The 19,765-nt window shown below is 42.7% G+C and overlaps 2 protein-coding genes across 4 annotated transcripts; one reads left to right on the forward strand and one right to left on the reverse strand.

Annotated features, from left to right (window-relative positions):
* Positions 1–43: 43 nt before the first annotated feature.
* On the reverse strand, positions 44–8,083 carry ciapin1 (cytokine induced apoptosis inhibitor 1). Of its 2 annotated transcripts, none has more exons than XM_017683713.2 (9): positions 8,002–8,083; positions 6,835–6,997; positions 6,492–6,635; positions 5,378–5,457; positions 5,130–5,298; positions 4,587–4,660; positions 2,350–2,471; positions 2,061–2,142; positions 44–534 (listed from the first exon to the last, which is right to left on the reverse strand). In XM_017683713.2, exons 2-9 carry the CDS (start codon positions 6,989–6,991, stop codon positions 424–426), a joined length of 939 nt encoding a protein of 312 aa, XP_017539202.1. In that variant the 5' UTR covers positions 6,992–6,997; positions 8,002–8,083; the 3' UTR covers positions 44–423. The 2 variants fall into 2 exon arrangements, with proteins under 2 accessions (XP_017539202.1, XP_017539204.1); XM_017683715.2 differs by having other exon boundaries at positions 6,835–7,001.
* A 600-nt stretch (positions 8,084–8,683) lies between these two features.
* coq9 (coenzyme Q9 homolog (S. cerevisiae)) lies at positions 8,684–19,464 on the forward strand. 2 transcript variants are annotated; one of them, XM_017683711.2, is made up of 9 exons: positions 8,684–8,809; positions 10,000–10,231; positions 11,524–11,659; positions 11,747–11,889; positions 14,749–14,833; positions 16,750–16,854; positions 17,016–17,171; positions 17,276–17,329; positions 19,008–19,464. In XM_017683711.2, exons 1-9 carry the CDS (start codon positions 8,752–8,754, stop codon positions 19,041–19,043), a joined length of 1,005 nt encoding a protein of 334 aa, XP_017539200.1. In that variant the 5' UTR covers positions 8,684–8,751; the 3' UTR covers positions 19,044–19,464. The 2 variants fall into 2 exon arrangements, with proteins under 2 accessions (XP_017539200.1, XP_017539201.1); XM_017683712.2 differs by having other exon boundaries at positions 8,687–8,809; positions 10,003–10,231.
* Positions 19,465–19,765: the final 301 nt, after the last annotated feature.

The following is a 19,765-nucleotide window of genomic DNA, read 5'->3' on the forward strand; positions in this document are numbered from 1 at the left end:
GATCGTGTGTTTGACTTTGTGGAAAACCTTGAATGCTGCACACTTGTGTGAATATCCTTTTTTTTATTTTTGCTTAGAATTACTTTATTCTATATACTACATAGAGAACAACAAAACTCAGGATGTGGTTGCAAGGGTTTACAAAGAATAAGAACACAAGCCCGAAAGCTGACGGTCAGTTTGTCGTTGTGTCTTGACAAATTAATGAAACTAAATTGCTATTAAGAAGGCAATCCGTATATATATGCACTGGTAAATATGCCGTTTGAATCTGAATATTACATTGTTCAGTGGCGTTCACTCAGTTCATGACAGAAATGGTGGTTCTTCCAGCTTTGTCCCTGTTCGGTTCTGATGAAGGAATCCAGGAACGAAGCACAATCACGATGAATGGAATGGCTGACAGTGAAGAGACTGAATGCCTTATGTATCGGCAACCTGTGTGTTTGCCAAAACAACCTTTTCACCAGGTTTGAAAGCAGGCATGCCTAGATACGGACAGCTGGCACACCGGAAGGCATCTCCCAGATAACACTGCAGAAAAAAAAGACAATAAATAGTGTAATCAATTCAGTTCAGTATGAAAGATGGGAAGTCAGATATAAGGACTCAGGTGTCCATGGCTAGCACTGACTGACCACAACAACAAAAATGATAAGAAGAAGAAGAAGAAGAAGAAGAAGAAGAAGAAGAAGAATGTACACTAGATTGCCAAAAGTATTCACTCACCCATCCAAATCACTGCATTCAGGTGTTCCAATCACTTCCATGACTACAGGTGTATAAAATAAAGCCCCTAGGCCTGCAGACTGCTTCTACAAACACAGAGGTCACCAACTTTCTGCAGAGTCAATCGCTACAGACCTCCAAACTTCATGTGGCCTTCAGATCAGCTCAAGAACAGCGTAGAGAGCTTCATGGAATGGGTTTCCATGGCCGAGCAGCTGCATCCAAGCCTTACATCACCAAGCGCAATGCAAAGCGTGGAATGCAGTGGTGTAAAGCGCTGCCACTGGACTCTAGAGCAGTGGAGACGTGTTCTCTGGAGTGACCAATCACGCTTCTCCGTCTGGAAATCCGATGGACGAGTCTGGGTTTTGGCGGTTGCTAGGAGACGGTACTTGTCTGACTGCATTGTGCCGAGTGTAAAGTTTGGTGGAGGGGGGATCATGGTGTGGGGGTGTTGTTCAGGAGTTGGGCTCGGCCCCTTAGTTCCAGTGAAAGAAACTCTTAAAGCTTCAGCTCCAGGAGATTTTGGACAATTTCACGCTCCCAACTTTGTGGGAACAGTTTGGGGACGGCCCCTTCCTGTTCCAACATGACTGCGCACCAGTGCACAAAGCAGGTCCATAAAAACACGGATGAGCCAGTTTGGTGTGGAAGAACTTGACTGGCCTGCACAGAGTCCTGACCTCAACCCCATAGAACACCTTTGGGATGAATTAGAGCGGAGACTGTGAGCCAGGCCTTCTCGTCCAACATCAGCGTCTGACCTCACAAATGCACTTCTGGAAGAACGGTCAAAAATTCCCATAGATACACTCCTAATCCTTGTGGAAAGCCTTCCCCAGAGTTGAAGCTGTTATAGCTGCAAAGGGTGGGCCGACATCATATTAAACCCTCTGGATTAAGAATGAGATGTCGCTCAAGTTCATATGTGTGTAAGGCCAGACGAGCGAATACTTTTGGCAATATAGTGTGTATATATATATATATATATATATATATATATATATATATATATATATATATATATATATAAAATGTCAGAACAAAACCTTTTATCTCAACGTTAAGCTTAGGACAAAGAGAAGGAAAAAGTTAAGAATTTCGTTGGATCGTTTCGCCCAAGCAAGAGCTTTTACAGAATATCAGGGGCCTCTTTCGAGTGACTCTCCCTGTAGAACACAGCACTATGTTCTGGATCCATAAGACCATGAATTTATCTCTGGTCTTACATAAAACCACTGTATGAGATTACATCACAACCATTAAACGGCTTCAGTCACAGCCAGTTACACTGTATGCAAGTGTTCAGAGCTGAGAAGACAACCACTCACGCTTCCACAGGCTGATTTAGGCTGGCTGACTTTCTGCACTGCTTTGCTCTCCTGCTCGAGCTCCTCAGCAAGGCCACAAGTGCTTCACCGACAGAGGACAACATGTTATCAGTCATTACAGTATTACCGGGAAGATGAGACATTTTTAATTAATATTTGCTGGTACTTAGTGGTAATCTCAAAGCTTCTTCCGTATCAAGAAGGCCTTTTCACCAAGGATACGCCACAGTAGAACTGAATTTAGCGATGTTTTTGTGGATTTTCCTCCGAGCTCATCGTGCTTTCTCACCAGTTTTTGCATGCTTTCTTTTTCTTGGTTCCTGATTCTCCACAAGAGGACGCTCTAAGTGAAGCTGGGTCTGGCTTCTTCAGGTCTTCAGCATCCAGCAGTTCATCCGAATCCAACAAGTCCTATGAAGAGACATGGGCACATCTTTGTGAAATTACATGTACGCGTATCCGAATGGTGTAAATTTCAATAAAAACTTACAATTCTGAAGTGTCAAAATCTCAGCAAGCAGTTTAGTTACTTAACTAAATACTCCAAACACAAACTAAGATCACAACCTGGCAATAAGCTGCCAGTCGTGGGTAAACCATGGCTGAAAGGTGATGATCCCTCAAAGGAAAAACGTCAAGAAGCTGTTTTTAAAAAACGAATTAAAGGGTCGATAACATGAAGCATGTTGGAGATTTTCCCTTTAGTTATTAAAGTTTCTAAATGCATCATTCACTTTCCAGTCCATAGAGTCTACATATGGAAAGCTGTAAAAAGAGCCTCTTTTGAGTGCCACAAAAACCAGCTCAGCTCAGACTACCATCAGAATAAGGCACATTATAGGGTAGCCAATCAGACTGGAGGTAATTTACATACAGCAGTCTTAAAGGCACAGAAACAGCCTGTTTAATTCGAAGAGATAAAGAGAGGTTGGAAAATGGCCAAATGAAAATGACTGTGCTTATTCTGAAGCACTCACTCACACACGTCACACCTCACAAGTTCAGGGGAAGAAGAAAAAAGAAGGGAACGATTAGAAATGGGCCGTTTAATTCTTCTTACATCAGCGTAAAAGAAGCATTACAATAGTTTCACAAAGTTTCATGGAGCATGCTACCATATCGTCACGGTCCAAAGAAAAACTAAATCAACGAAATGGCAACTTAACAGCAGAAAGCAAAAACTTTTAATGCAAGTTAATGTAAAGAGATTTTAGTCAAAGCAATGTTGGAGCATTTCTGTCCAATAAACATGAAGCCGGCATGCTTAAAAGATATTTTAAAAAATGGAGAGCTGTTTTTTTACGTTTTTGGACAGTGATTATATGCCACACGGAAGCTACGTCTATCCGAAGACAGATAATATGTCCCTCTCAGTCACCTCGTATTATTTTCTTTCTAAATTTGGGTGGGTCTTCCCAAATGGTGGAAGTTCACTGTGATAGTAAGTTTGTTTTTCTTAAAGAATAACTCGATTTTCCATGCAGAATCCTAACAACCACCTGGGAATCTGTAGCAACCACCTCAGCAACCACCAGGAATTCCACAGTAACTACCTATCCACACCCTTGTAACCACAGAACACCATAGCAACCACCTAGCAACACCTCAGCAACCACTAGGAATTCCACAGTAACTACCTATCCACACCCTTGTAACCACGGAACACCATAGCAATCACCTAGCAACACCTCAGCAACCACCAGGAATTCCACAGTAACTACCTATCCACACCCTTGTAACCACGGAACACCATAGCAATCACCTAGCAACACCTCAGCAACCACTAGGAATTCCACAGTAACTACCTATCCAGACCCTTGTAACCACAGAACACCATAGCAACCACCTAGCAACACCTCAGCAACCACTAGGAATTCCACAGTAACTACCTATCCACACCCTTGTAACCACAGAACACCATAGCAACCACCTAGCAACACCTCAGCAACCACTAGGAATTCCACAGTAACTACCTATCCACACCCTTGTAACCACGGAACACCATAGCAATCACCTAGCAACACCTCAGCAACCACTAGGAATTCCACAGTAACTACCTATCCAGACCCTTGTAACCACAGAACACCATAGCAACCACCTGGCGACATCTTAGCAACCGTTCTCAAATTGCTTCAGCTTCACAATCACTCTGCATTTTCTTCAGGAATGCACCTTTCTAGCTATTAAGTATTTTTATTATTAGTAGTAGTAAAGATGGAATAGTCACAGTGACTAAGTCTCCTTTAAGTTTTGGGACAGTGATTATATGCCACATGGAAGCTACGTCTGCCTGAAGACAGTGTAATGAGCGTGAAACATGGACCCAAGAACAACAGAGGACAAATATATGTCCCTGTGAGTCCCAAATGGTGAGAGTTCACTGTGATACTAGACTTGTTTTTCTTCAAGAATAATTCAAATTTCCACATAATTCAGATTTCACACAGTTTAAAACTGCACCCACGACTGAAAGACAACTCATTTCTTTATGTACCCTCTTTTTATGCATTTTTGCTGTATGCTTACAATGTCATCATCGTTCATGTCAATGGCTGAAAGAGTCCACATCTTAGCAGCACTTGGATCGAGGGCTGGCTTGTCTGTGAAAGAACAGTGATTGAATTAGATGACAATTCAATTATAATGATTAGCTGTAGACATGGTGTGATTAAATGGATGTTTCTGGGTTTTCTGTCACGTTTTGTTTCACTGATCTGGAAGTCTGTCAGTGAATCTGGGTGTTTTCTGTAATTCTAACCAGTGTTTATGGTTATTTCCACAGTGTGGTGTCAGGTGTATGCCGTCATCTCTAAGACATGACATAACATGTGGATACGGGTCTCAGAGAAGAGCCAAAGCAAGAACGTGGCTGGTATTGAGTCCGTCATGTAGATCCACTAACAACATTGTTGAGGAAGATATAACAGCGAGGTTTAGAAAATGTCACACTATTCCACTACGGACCAAATTCCCACACACAGATTAAGGCTAAACCTGGACTAGATGGGACTCTTAATGTTCAAAATGCAGTTTAGTTCAAGACCAGGCTTAATCCAAGTTAAGACGCACCTGTCTGGGGGGCTTTCTTTGCAAATGATAGCTTCAGTTGAGAAGAGGACCCAACCTCAAAGTTGGGTTTCGAGGCAGACATGCGCACCCTGGACAGAGAGTTGCCTTGGAAACCACTCAGCTGGCCAAGGGCTGAGACAGCTTCCGGGCTCAGGGCTTCACTCTTCACCTATGGATTTAACAGAATGTTAGTCTGCATGTCTCACCTGGCACATAGACAGTCAATCATTAGGAAGGTGGACTCTCACCTCAGTGACGGACGTGAAACCAGAGAGTTTAAGGGCTGACCCCAGCTTACCAGCTGTCCTAATGCCATTCCCCTCCGACCCTGCAAATGAAAGGAAGATCCATTAATTAACTTTATTTTAGACGTCTGCCAAGTTAACTGACACATCCTGTGTAATGACGTGGTATGTGCTTGCAAAAGCTTTACAACAAAGGCTGTCACTACTGATTATTAAAATACAGTCTGCAGTCTGCCTGTGATTTTGAACTTAAAAAGGCCAAACAATAAAGGACTTTACACATCTATGCCACCCAATGCACAGCACTGATTCAAAGACCCTATTGTAAAGTATATAAATTAGGAAGCTTTTAATAAAACAATCAACAAGATAAATGCTACATATGCAAACTAACAAAAACATGGGTGTGCACATCAGACTGCAACTGACTGAGAAGCAGAATTGTATCAAGTATTGAAACTTAACTGAGTAATTAGTATTTGCAAAGCAATACGCAACACTGTTCTTATCCAATGTATGTGCTTTTTTATTATTATTATTGTTTTTCTTTCAGATTTTTGTCCACTAACTCATCCTGGGACACCATAGCAACGGCATAGCAACTACTTGGGATACCATACCAACCGCCTAGCAACACCACAGCAACTGCCTTGCAACATTTTAGCAACCACCTGGGGTGTCATAGCAACTGACTAACAACATCTTAGTAACCACCTTGCATACCATAGCATTCTCTAGCAAAATCCTAACAACCACCTGGGATCCCGTAGCAACCACCTAGCAACACCTCAGCAACCACCAGGAATTCCACAGTAACTACCTATCCACACCCTTGTAACCACAGAACACCATAGCAACCACCTGGCGATATCTTAGCAACCGTTCTCAAATTGCTTAGCTTCACAATCACTCTGCATTTTCTTCAGGAAATGCACTGTTCTAGCTATTTTAATAATAATAATAATAATAATAATAATAATAATAATAATAATAATAATAATAATTAGTAGTAGTAGTAGTAGTAGTAGTAAAGATGGAATAGTCACAGCGACTAAGCTCCTCTGAGTTAACATCTTAGTTTTCGGTAAACTGATCTCCTCATCTCCATTAGTCTCACCCGTTACTGGCTCCTCCAGCACAAGCTTCCCACCAGGTTTCATGACCCTGGCTATCTCTGCCAGAGTCTCTGAGCTGTGAATCGGAGCGCTGTCTGGAAGAAGTCCTGAGAGGACCCAGTCATAACTCGAACCAGCGTGAGAAGCTGAAACAAAAAGAAGGTCTGCTTAAAATGGTCCGTTTGTTCCAGTAAAGCCTGCTATGGAGAAATACAAACAAAACGGAAAAAAGACGAGAAGTTAGAAAAGCCCACAGTACATTTGTACAGATAGTACTGGTCTCCTGGCCTTCGGGAACTCTAAAAACAAACAAACAAGCACAGAAACCCTTTTGTGGTAACTCACAAAGCTGGAGCCTCTCCAGGTTCTCAAGTGACACCAGGCTCTGGCTGCCAACTACGGCCCCAACGCTCTCCGCAAACTCCTTCAAGGCTGTGGGGGAGGACGGCTGAGTCCATACCAGCAGCACTTTATCTCCTGCTTTCAGCCCAAGGTCTGCCATGGCCACCTGCCCACAAAAACATTACCACAATGGGGACTATTACAACCAGCACACAGTCACAGCGGCCAAACATACGAGCTCATCACAAAGATAAAGACCGCGAGGGTTGTTTTCCCGTCGTTAGTGGTAGGATTAACAATACAGAGGACCCCAAAACAGAGAGAGGGCATTTAGTTCAATCTGGCACCAAGTGTGCTTTGAAATGCTGAGGTCACTCTTTGAACTGATTCAAGATACTGGGTTCACAACGTGATGGCACCATTTATTATTACTGATTTTTGGCATATCCATATTGATTAGTCTGGACTGATAGGCTGGACTGCCAAAAACACACACATTTGGACACCGTCTGAAAGGCAATTCCAAACAGATTTTTACAGACATTCATGCTCATGCCAGAGAACTTCAAAGAGTGATTATATTTATTTTTATTTTATTTTTCAGACTATAGTAGAAGCACTGAAGGACACGAGCGAGTAGGCATGTTTACAACTGATGTAGAGATTCTGTTACAACTTTTATTTTGCCTGGAGTGTCCCTTTAATGCCTCATACGTCTTCATCGTTTCTAGTCGCCTCTCCGATCTGCGAGGCTTCATATCCGCCAGCTTTTCCTTCCAAACTCCCCGGTCCACCTTAAATGGATGGTGTAACTGCTGCACCATTTAAGGTGGACCGGGGTCATTCGAACAAACAGCTGGAGAAGAAGCCCCGTCACTGGTCTCTACCTCGTCGAACCCGCAGCTGCCTTTCTGATCGGACGGAATTTACACGTGACGACGCGAAAATTAGTTTTATACGAGTTTTATATCCGATAAAGACGGTGACGTCGGCAGTTCTGCGACGGAGCCGATCTGGTCTCCCTCGTAGCCTCGCTGTGAAGGTGACGCAGCAGCAATAAACAACAAAACAGCACCTCCTAAAACCACCTGCGCCTCTGTCAGTAACCGCCTCTAAAAGACGGGGGTCAAAATAAGTCAGAAAAAAGGCCAAATTAGTGGAAACACTCACTGTTTATCCGCAGCGACGCTCCGACCGCGCTCCGCTGACCGCTTCAGTCGCACTCAAATGACGTGCCTGAGGAGAATTCCGCTAGGGGGCGCTCCCGAGCGAGCCCAAAATGAACGGGTTGATATGGAGCGTTTGAGCAAAATCATAGTTTAGAAATGCTGAAACATTTTAATGTGAAATAATGCCGTAATTTGGCGTAAACACTTTAACGCCGCTGTTATATTTTTAAGCGCTTTTAAACTCGAGCTATACGCGCTTAAACCGCTGCCTCATGCACGTCCATGACGTCAGTGAGCGCCAACAGCCAATCAGCTGCCCCGCTCGCCCATCAATCATCCCGCTCTAGCAGTAAAGCCCCGCCCCCTGCTGCCCGAAACCCGTTTACTATATAAAAAAAGAAACATATCGGTGAGATTGATTGATTGATTGATTGATTGATTGATTGATTGAGGAGTAGGGCATAGGGATTAGGGTGTAGGGATTAGGGTATAGTGAGTAGGGTATAGGAAGTAAAACATAGGGATTAGGGTGTAGGGAGTAGAGTATAGGCAGTTGGGCATTGGGAGTAGGGCATCGAGAGTAGGGTATAGGGATTAGGGTGTAGGGAGTAGGGCATAGGGATTAGGGTGTAGGGAGTAGGGTATAGGGCTGATGATCCTGAATGGGACGTATGCGAAACTGTCGCGCGGCGGTGACGCGCTGTGCACCCCGTGGCTAACAGTAGCATGCTAGCGGTCGCTCCGCGGTAACATGGCGGCGCTGATCAGGAGCCTGCGGGCCGTGCGGAGCCTGCGGGGGCTCGGCAGCGGTAAGCCGGGCACAGTGAGTCTGGATCATGGCTAATTCAGCGTTTTGCGCGGTTCGTTCTTCGCTCTTCTGGCGAGGTTCCGGGTCGCTTTAGCGCGCAGAGCCCGATATGTGTGTGAGCCGAGGCGGGCAAGGTGACCATGAAGGACAGAAACAGAAACACAGCAGCTCAGAACCGCCGCTGAGAGCGAACGGCCGGTTACTGACCGCTTACTGGCCGCTTACTGACCGGTTACTGACCAGTTACTGGCCGATTACTGACCACCTCTGCCTTTCCTGCGCGCTTTACGAGTTTGGTGTTTGGAAACCGCCAGAGACTGGCTTTAATAATAATAATAATAATGATAATAATAATAATGGTCTACTGTTTGTCTTATATTCTGCTTCCAGACTTTGACTTTATCATGAGATGAGACTTTGAAATAACAAAAAAAAATCCCAATTAAGTTATCAAACTTGTGCAGTCGTTATTATTTGGTTAAATTATAGTAAATTATCGTAAATTATAGTACATTTACTTTCCACCACATAAGTCTGCACTATTGAATAATAGTCTATTTTTTATGTAGTAGGAAATATGTATTTATATTAGAATGTGTTTTCTTGTTGACTGATACACACACACACACACACACACACACATAAATATCCTTTTGAAGCTCTTAGATTTAGGTGTGCAGTTCAGTGCCTCTCGCCTGAATAAATAATGGAAATGATCTTTAGGGTAAAGGGCGATTCCAGCACATTCTCCAAAGCTCTGCGTGATTAAGATGAAGGTGTAAATGAAGTTCAGTGTGAAAAACTCTGTTGAATAGAAACGAGCAAAGTCAGAGAACGCCGCCTGTTTTAAGATGAGGTTTGGCCTTAAATCTGTTTTACCGCCGTCGGCGTTTCACGGTAAAACCTCACCTGTAGGTTCACTGGTGGTTTTGTAGAGTAAATAAAACGGCTTTATTTGCGAAGTGGACGTGGTGACGCCTGGTTCCTATCACCACCACTGTAAAGACATCTGAGTTTCTTTGAAATGAACCATGTCACATCAAACCTCTCTGAATTACGTGTGGAAGTCTTGATAAATCCCCTTTAAATGAGCTGCTCTGCAGTTGCTTTGATGAGGCGTTTTTCAGTCAAGTGTGAAGCCGTGAGACACGCCGTAATCTGCGTAATTGCTTTCTGTGTAATCCTTCCCAGCAGTAGTGGCTACGACCTGCCCAGCTTCCCTGTACGGCGGTTTGAGACGTGGCTTTCATCGTGCTGCCCTGCTTGCCAGTGACTCCAAAAGTGACCAGACTGTACCACCTCCGTCCCACCATGAGCACTACCAGGCCCAGGAGCCTCGACAGGGGTCATCAACGTTCTCCACAGAGCAGGCTTCTGCTTCTGACCCCGGCACCCAGCATGAGGACCCCTGGCCTAACACCAGGTCGGTATACCTTTGCACAGAGCATCACCTGTATCACATGTTAGAATGATCTCGAGTCAGGTTTGCCTCATTATCGGACTACATATTAGGGCTGCAGTGACTGACCAACAGAACGGTCAACAATATTGATTATGGAAACAAGCTGGTGCATTGTATAAAAACAAAAGCACTCTGTCATGTTCACCTTATGAAAAAAGTCTTAAAAATTAAGTTGTTGTTATTATTATTATTATTATTATTATTATTATTATTATTATTTAAGGTTTCTGGTAAATATTAGGATGTAACCAGTGAGAATGGCACATTTAAATCCTTGGTTGAATTCTTGGTTGCATTACGTTCATTAAAAAAAAAAGAAAGTTAAAAGTTTACAAACCTTAAAATAAATACAATCCTCTGTTTTTCCTGGGATGAGAGCGCCCCCTGGACAACCATCATTTAGTGGAGGATGGAGGTTAATGCAACCCCAATTATAACCAGTTTTTCCGGAAAACAAAATTATTACCAGACACTGTGAAATGCACTAAAATGTCCAAATGCAAATTATTATTATTATTATTATTATTATTATTATATAGTTATTCTGACATATTGTAGTACACTCCAAGATCTCAAGATCTGTGGGGGTGATATGAACAGTGGCTCCATGTTCCAACCAATGAGGATATATAATACATATATATATATATATGTATGTATGTATGTGTGTGTGTGTGTGTGTGTGTGTGTGTGTGTATAATATGTAAAATATTTCATATATACAGTAAATAGCAAACTCCTCCACACTTGTACCCACTCATTTGAAGAGCTCAGGGTCTCAAGGGGACCTATAGATCCACTTTGCTGTTGGTTTGCTGCTTGTTGATTTGTCCATAGTTCTCCAGTAAACATTGCCAAAGGTTTTGCTTTAAAATTCTTTTAAAAGCTGTAAAAGCTGGTTGCGTAAGAAGGCTTCTCTCATAGCTTCTCTCCTGGCACCATTCAGCGCACTGCAGCCGGGCTTCAGCCTCCACTACTACAAACTGGTCAAAGGGTAAAACTAGGAAAATGTGTTAACCTTAAAAACAACAGTTGGTTGTGTTAATACGTTGTGAACATGTTAACTTCGCCAGTCCTGGTCGTAACGTCGCTGCAGTCCCAGATGAGCGCGTTTTCCCTGAAAAAGTTCATTTATGCCTTGAACAGCAGCTGCAAAGTCACTGATCGCAGTCGCAAGCTCACTGATTGATGCCGTTTGCTGCGATTGACACATGAGCTTTACTTTCAGTCATGATGTGCCTGTTATTGTTCAGTTATCAGGATCAAAGTGGCGAACAGGCAGAAGATTACGAGACAGAGGATCAGCTCCAAGCTCGCATCCTGACCGCTGCGCTCGAGTTCGTCCCTCAGCATGGTTGGACTGTGGAAGCCATTGCAGCTGGAGCCGAGGTGAGCTGAACTGGTTATGAGTATGTTGTGAGCTTGACTGGTTTAAAGACATTTGCCATCTAACTTTTTTATTTTGCTGCATTCTAGACCCTCGGCCTGTCGGCTGCTTCTGCAGGAATGTTCGATAATGGTGCAGGAGACTTAGTGCTGCATTTCGTCGGCCAGTGTAACGTCCAGCTTACGGAGATTCTGGCAGAAGAGCATAATCAGGTCCAGCTTGGCCAAGCAGAGTGAGTACTGATTACGCCCTAAAGCAGTGGTCACCACGACCACGGTGAAGTTTAGTGTCGTAAGTGACGTACAAGCATCTCTGCCGCTGTCTTGTCCTGCAATATTTCAAAAAAAGTCCAGTTTGCTGATACGGTCACCGGATAAATGAAGGCAGTGTGCGATTTCAGTCGAGCCGTTTATCTAACAATAGCTCAATGTTCAACTAAGAAGGAGGAGCTGGTTAGCGCTGATATAAGTTTAGATGGTAATGATTTAAATCTGAGGTGTTGGACGGGGTTGAGGTCAGGACTCTATGCAGGCCAGTCAAGTTCTTCCACACCAAACTCACCCAGTCATGCCTTCATGGACCTTGCTTTGAGCACTGGGGCTGAGTCATGCTGGAACAGAAAAAGGTTCTTCCCCAGACTGTTCCCATAAAGTTGGACAGGAACAGTTGTCCAAAATTTATGCTGAAGCATTAATATTCCCCTTCGCTGGAGCTGAGGGTTCTAGGCCAACCCCTGAAAAACAACCCTTTTTAACAACCCATTATCCCTCCTCCACCAAACTTTACTGTTGGCACAATGGCGTCTGGCAGGCAACGTCTTCCTGGCATTCGCCAAACCCAGACTCGTCCATCAGACTGTCAGGTAGAGACGTGTGATTCGTCGGTCCACAGAGTACATTTCCACTGCTCCAGAGTCTGGTGGCGGTGCTTTACACCACTCCATATGTGCTCTGCATTGCGCTTGGTGATGTAAGGCTTGCATGCAGCTACTCGGCCATGGAAACCCATTCCATGAAGCTCTTGGCACGTTTTTTTTTTAATATATAATCTTTATATTGGGTTTATAACAAGACAAATCACACACAGCAACAGCGAAAAGACAAAAGGACAAAACAAGACCGTTGTTAAAAAAAGAAAAAAAAAACAAAATTGCTAAAATCTAAATAAATAAATGCACAAAGAAACAAAAAAAAATCCAAATGCCAGCGTCAGTCATTCGAAGCAACTTGAAAAGGATATTAAACTTATAAGAAACAGTGATAGATAAATATGTACCAACCCTGAGGGAGAAGCGGATGGATGGATGGACTTTAAACCCTGAAATATTATTTTAAGGGAGGTCCAATGAAGACAACTTGTCTAGGTAATCAGAAAAAGGGTTCTAAGTGTTATAAACTCTTTGGATGGAACCGACTTAACGCTTCGAACCTTCTCCATTTTCACAACATTACACAAGTCCGAGATCCACACAGAGCGAGAAGGGGGGACGGGAGATTTCCACTTCAGAAGAATAAGTTTCCTAGCAAGGAGAGCGGCCATAGAAACAAAATCTGGGTGGGTGGGCGGGGAACACACTGAACAAGGCGATGCTCGAGAGTCCGACCCAGTATATCAGATAAAGATTGGCACGTGGTTTTTGTGCTGATGTTGAGGAGTTTTAACACTAGCCCTCCTGAGATTTCAAGATCCTCAGGACATCACCCCTCCTTCTTGCCAGCAATTAGCAGGACCATACATCACCCTTTATTATGTTAATTCACAGAGGATGAACGACTGACTGAACAAACTAACGAAACGAAATTAAACTCGTACAAGGAAATGTTGAAATTATGTTAAACTGAAACAAGGAAATACTAGGAGTGTGTTTTATTTACACAATGAACAACGGAAATGCACAAGTAATTTCACCAAGTAAACGCCAAGAAATGGGTTGCAGTTTGTCTTTTGACGTAAATGGGTAAAAATAGCTGTCAATCAAAACAGGATGCAGCCTTTCGTCTGATCCTTCAATCATTTTGCAGAAGCTCCGCGTCCAGACCCGCCCACAGCTCCGTTCACCACAGAGACGCTCTGCGTTCGGGGGCGGGACAAAATCGTGGCATTTATCCAATGACCGGCGAGTTTCGAAGCAATGAAAAAGACGTCCCGTTTGAATGAGCGGTCCTGTTGAAGTGAAAAGACACTCAGCTTTTAACGCATTTGTAGTGAATGAAATGTTAACACAACTGAACATGTTTGACATTTTAGGGCAAGCTGAGCTTCCCTGGCAGTCTTAGAGAAATCGCCACTGCTCCGTCCGTCGCTGCTACGCGCCCTTGAATTAGAACTTTTGAAACACGATTCTACAGATTCTCCGTCGCGCTGTCGGATCGGTAACATATACACTCGGGTTGTAACTTGAAGTTCACCTTCAAGTTGTGTCATGTTAGGTGCTTTGGGAGTTGTATGAGCTCGAGGTGGGCATGGGGGGTTTCCACTTCCACCGCACTCCATATCATTACCAAGACAATGGGCGTTAATCGCTTCACAGCAGGGGAGTGGGCTACATGGTCGCTGGTTTCCCTTACGAAAATGTTCGTAGCTCGCGGAAGATTAGTGTTAAACTCTGCAGTTATTGAGTCAGCAGAGACTCTGACGACGACCCACTCTTTACCTTACATGGTCTGACGCTTTGTGGCCGAGCCGCTGTGGCTCCTAAATGCTTCCACTTTTCAATAATACCACTCACAGTGGATCCTGGAATATCTAGGAGGGACAACATTTCATGAATTGACTTGCAATGCTGGCCTATTATCGCACCACCCCCAAATTCAGAGAGCTCTATAGAATCACCCATGCTTTTACAGATGTCTGTAAAGGCAGGCTGCATGACTAGGTGCTTGATTTTATACAGCTGTGGCAGTGGGACTAAACAAAACACCAGAATTCAGTGATCAAGAGGTGTGTCCCAATACTTTTGACCATATAGCGTATGTCAAAAATGAAGTCTGAATTGATGGCCCATGTAAGTGCGTTCACAGAGTTATCTTTACTGACGTGCGTGTAGATTCGTCGAGTAGTCTGACTTATTTATGAGTCCTGTCTGTTTCAGAAAGAAGAAGACGGCTGATTTCCTTAGACATGCAGTGGAGACTCGACTGAGGATGTTGGTTCCGTATATTGACACATGGCCACAGGTGCTATCTACAAGCAAAACACTCTCTCTGAGGTTTATACATGGTTTCCCGTCTATGGATGTAGTCTAGTCTTAGACTTGTAGTGCCAGTGGTAAGCTAGAATTAGCTTTAGGCTTAATCTGGTCTGACAGTGTTTTAGGGCCACAGTTAATAAAAGTAAAAATGGTCGACTTTGAGAAAAACATAATATTTAGAGAAACATGCATATTTTAAGAAAAATGGGTAATATTTCTAAAAAAATGCGTAATATTTCTAGAAAAATTTTTAATATTTCTAGAAAAATTTGTAATATTTCTAGAAAAATGCGTAATATTTTGAGAAAAACACATAATATTTTTAGAAAAATTTGTCATATTTCTAGAAAAATGCATAATATTTTGAAAAAAACGCATACTATTTCTAGAAAAATGTGTAATATTTCTAGAAAAATGCATAATATTTTGAGAAAAACGCATAATATTTTTAGAAAAATTTGTCATATTTCTAGAAAAATGCATAATATTTTGAGAAAAACGCATAATATTTTTAGAAAAATGTGTAATATTTCTAGAAAAATGCATAATATTTTGAGAAAAACGCATAATATTTTTAGAAAAATGTGTAATATTTCTAGAAAAATGCGTAATATTTCTAGAAAAATGCATAATATTTTGAGAAAAACGCATAATATTTTTAGGAAAATGTGTAATATTTCTAGAAAAATGCGTAATATTTCTAGAAAAATGCATAATATTTCTAGAAAAATGCATAATATTTCTAGAAAAACGCATAATATTTTTAGAAAATGTGTAATATTTCTAGAAAAATGCATAATATTTCTAGAAAATTTTGTAATATTTCTAGAAAAATGCGTAATATTTCTAGAAAAATGTGTAATATTTCTAGAAAAATGTGTAATATTTCTAGAAAAATGTAATATTTTGAGAAAAAAAAGTCTAATATTTTGAGGATAAAGTGGGCTAATTGTAGGTGGGCTGCCATAACACGTTGGGGTCTTGGTTGCCGTACTCCCGTCTCTCCGGATCATTTTGATTGTCTTTCTCACTGTCTGTGAAACTTCCTGAGATGTAGCCCCGACAGCCACGTAGACGACCCTCCCTGAGATTCTCCTTCAACAACACAGACAGACAGACGGTTTCCTCCGAGTCCGTCTGGCTCTTTATTCTAGTTAAACAGTTTCCTGCTCAGCCGTTTCTCATACTAATGACAGGCTGGCGCTGATGTGCAGGAGAGACGGGGAGACGGAGTATTTCTTTATGGGTGAAATCCTTATGAAAGTATTACTTTAACTCCTCACCGACCCTCATTTAACACGAGGAGGTGCTGCCTTCCATTCGCGAAGCCTTTGGCTACAATATTGCCACCTTTCCTGGTATTAATGGCAATTTAATGTCATTAAGATTAAGATTAAGCGACCCTCATTAGTCCCACAACGGGGAAATTCCACCTCCGCATTTAACCCATCTGTGAAGTGAAACACCACATACACACCAGTGAATACACACACACACACTAGGGGGCAGTGAGCACACTTGCCCGGAGCGGTGGGCAGCCCAATCCTCAGCGCCCGGGGAGCAGTTGGGGGTTAGGTGTCTTGCTCAAGGACACCTCAGTCATGTGCTGTCGGCTCTGGGGATCGAACCGGCGACCTTCCGGTCACGAGGTCCAGCCCATGACTGCCCCAATAATAATGCTACAACTTCTTTTCTCAAAATATGACGACTTCTCAAAGTCTACTATTTTTATTTTTGTTAGCCGTGACCCTGAAATGCCGTCGTATGGATCTGGGGAACCAGCTCTAAATGTTTTTATACGAATAGTACAGAAAATGACTGGCACAGTTTGTTACCATGGAAAGAAAAAAGTCATATCTGGTTTAAAACGTTTATGACTGTCCTTAATATCTGTCTCTGCAGGCGATGAGTTTACTGCTGCTTCCTCACAACATCCCGGAAAGTCTGAAGCACCTGTCCACGCTGGTGGATGACATTTGGTACTACGCAGGAGATCGTTCCACAGATGTGAGTGGCTCCTCCGTTCTGCGTTAGAGTATTCTGGAGTAACCCTCAGGAAGTTCATGTCATTATTTTGTCTTTTCCTAAACATCCAGCTGCCTCTTTACTTCTCTGTGTTAAAGCAATGCACCTTTATTCTTTTACTGTATGTGCTGGCTGTGGTTCAGATGAGCTGGTACACCCGCAGAGCAGCGCTTACCGGCATCTACAATACCACGGAGCTGGTGATGGTGCAGGACTCCTCCCCTGACTTTGAAGAGACCTGGGTCTTCCTCGACAACCGCATCAGGGATGTGGTCAACATGGCCAACACTGCCAAACAGGTACAGAGAGCAAGAGGTTTAATGGATTCATGGCGCACTGTGGTGACTTTAGGTTTCCAGTTGGGCTGCTCTTGTCATCCTGGGTGGTGTTCGTTTGTTTGCAGGTGCAAGCGACTGGAGAGGCTGTAGTTCAGGGGCTGATGGGAGCTGCAGTTACGGTTAGTGCTCTTTGAGTTGCGTATACAGCCTGCAAATGAAGGACCACGGTTTCATGAAATCAGTCTGCGCTGTGGTTTTTGTAGTTTTAAAAGTTTTATTAAATTGTTTATTTATTTATTTATTTATTTATTTATTGGTGGGTGTGCTCAATTACATTTACATTTTTCTTATTTCAGAAGAGCGTTCATATTTTTACTATTTAGTGTCATATGGAATATTTTATTATAATTAGGGCAAATTTTCCTTATGATGAGTTTTATAATGCAACAGCAGTAGATGATGCTCAACTAGATTGCTCAGACGTTGCCGTCTCCTGGGATCAACTTCTAGACCATGTTTCATGCACTGAAAACACTAAAACTGTTTTGATATTAGGTCATGAGGATATCTCTGTTATCCGTACTGCAAAAAAATGATATATGGATATAAATAATATCTTGGATTTTGCAGGAATAAAAGTTTGCCACCCAAAAACTGGTTGGTTGGATAGCATAGTGGGTAACACCTCTGCCTTCTACACTGTAGACTGGGGTTCAATCCCCCACCTGGGTAAACACCCTACACTACACCAATAAGAGTCCTTGGGCAAGATTCCCAACACCACCTTGGCCTCCCTGTGTAAACTGATCAAATTGTAAGTCGCTCTGGATAAGAGCGTCAGCCAAATGCCGTAAATGCAAAAACTGAACGGTATGAGATCACCTTGTATGTGCAGACTATTGAAAGAGAACGGGAGGAAGACGCATGGATAAATAGATGGATTAATTTTTATATGACCATTTTTCACCTCTATATGCCTTCAGAATGAAACAGGCTGTTTTTAACTGTGCCTTTAAGACTGATATATGTAATTAAGCTCTGTTCAGATTGGCTGCCCTGTACTGTGTCTCATTCACACGCTGTGTAACTTCACTGTGAATGGGCGGAGCTAAACAGCCATAGGCTAAATAGGCTGATGCATGACATCTGTTTTTGAAGCTTAGTTCCTATATATGGACAGTGTAGACTGAACTACATGTTGAAACTTTGCTTGACATTGACCCTTTAATGTGTCCAAAACAATGTATTAGATAGGGAATTTACCCTCACTGGCCACTATATTAGGTACACCTAGTAAAAGGCTGGACCCCCTTTTACCTTCAGAGCTGCCTTAATTCTTCGTGGCAGACTTTCAACAAGGTGTTGGAAACGTTCCTCAGAGATTCTGGTTGGTTATTTGAGTTCCTGTTGTCTTTCTATCATCTGGAACCAGTCTGCCCGTTCTCCTCTGACCTCTCACATCAACAGGGCATTTTCGTCCACACAACTGACCGCTCACTGGATATTTCCTCTTTTTCGGACCGTTCTCTGTAAACCCTAGAGATGGTTGTGTGTGAAAATCCCAGCAGATCAGCAGTTTCTGAAATACTCAGACCAGCCCGTCTGGCACCAACAACCACGCCACGTTCAAAGTCCCTTAAATCCCCTTTCTTCCCCGTTCTGATGCTCGGTCTGCACTTCAGCAAGTCGTCTTGACCACCTCTACATGCCTGAATGCACTGAGCTGCGGCCGTGTGATTGGCTGAGTAGCTATTTGTGTTAACAAGCAACTGTACCTAATAAAGTGGCCGGTGAGTGTATATTGATTATAATGTTATCCTGAATAAAGTTCTGGCCTTTTCTTTGTGTCGTCCACAGCTGAAGAACATCACAGGGGTGAACCAGAGACGATGAAGCTCTCCACCCCCCAACCCCCCCGCCCCCTTTATTCTCTCCCTTATCCACAGTCTCAAGCCACGGCCCATCACAAATCCCCGACACTGATGCCCAGCTCCTTCGTAAGGGTCACTTAAGTGTTATTTTGCTATCCTTTTCCACAGCAGGGATGCTCGACCTTGTAAAATCTACTGACCTGTGGTCCTAACACAGTCTAAGATCTCTAACACTTGTTCTTAACAGTTGCATCCCTGCATGTCAGTAAATATAAAAAAGGGGCATCTCTGGTTTTCAGACGTATAATGCCAATTCAGTCTTCCCCTCTCATCAGCCAGGCTGTTGTTCCCTGTCTAAACACAGAATAAATATTATACTTGAAAATGTTTTCGCTAGACATTTTGTCTGATTTGAGTGTCTCAATAAAATATTTAGACATTTTTTTTAGTCGATTATTTGTTTTTAAAGCGTTCTCACAGTGTTTGTGTCTCGTGTAAGTAAATACATTTAGCCATGGACACTGTGTGGTGTTGTGTGTTCAGTAGGTTATTATTTATTCATTCAGGTGTTCGGACCATGTTTAGTCCATTGCGTGGAGATGTTTTCCAACATGTCCAGCAGTTAAAATGAGCACAATGCAGTAAAATCAAATCACCTTTCACTATTCAGTGTGGACTTTAATACTAGAAACATTCATATGAAACATTCCTAAACCGTGGAGAGGGATGTGTGGGGTGTTATGG

The sequence above is a fragment of the Pygocentrus nattereri genome, chromosome 8 (genome assembly GCF_015220715.1).
Source record: "Pygocentrus nattereri isolate fPygNat1 chromosome 8, fPygNat1.pri, whole genome shotgun sequence".
Classification (NCBI taxonomy): domain Eukaryota; kingdom Metazoa; phylum Chordata; class Actinopteri; order Characiformes; family Serrasalmidae; genus Pygocentrus; species Pygocentrus nattereri.

Bases quoted from the DNA above. Each gene is read 5' to 3' on its own strand.
- ciapin1 (XM_017683713.2), bottom strand. From the start codon at position 6,991: ATGGCAGACCTTGGGCTGAAAGCAGGAGATAAAGTGCTGCTGGTATGG. The intron at 5,299-5,377 runs GTGAGAGTCCAC...TTAAATCCATAG, and splicing joins GTTTCACGTCCGTCACTGAG to GTGAAGAGTGAAGCCCTGAG. The intron at 2,472-4,586 runs GTAAGCATACAG...GTCTCTTCATAG, and splicing joins ACATGAACGATGATGACATT to GACTTGTTGGATTCGGATGA.
- coq9 (XM_017683711.2), top strand. From the start codon at position 8,752: ATGGCGGCGCTGATCAGGAGCCTGCGGGCCGTGCGGAGCCTGCGGGGG. The intron at 14,834-16,749 runs GTGCTATCTACA...CTGTCTCTGCAG, and splicing joins ATATTGACACATGGCCACAG to GCGATGAGTTTACTGCTGCT. The intron at 16,855-17,015 runs GTGAGTGGCTCC...GCTGTGGTTCAG, and splicing joins CAGGAGATCGTTCCACAGAT to ATGAGCTGGTACACCCGCAG.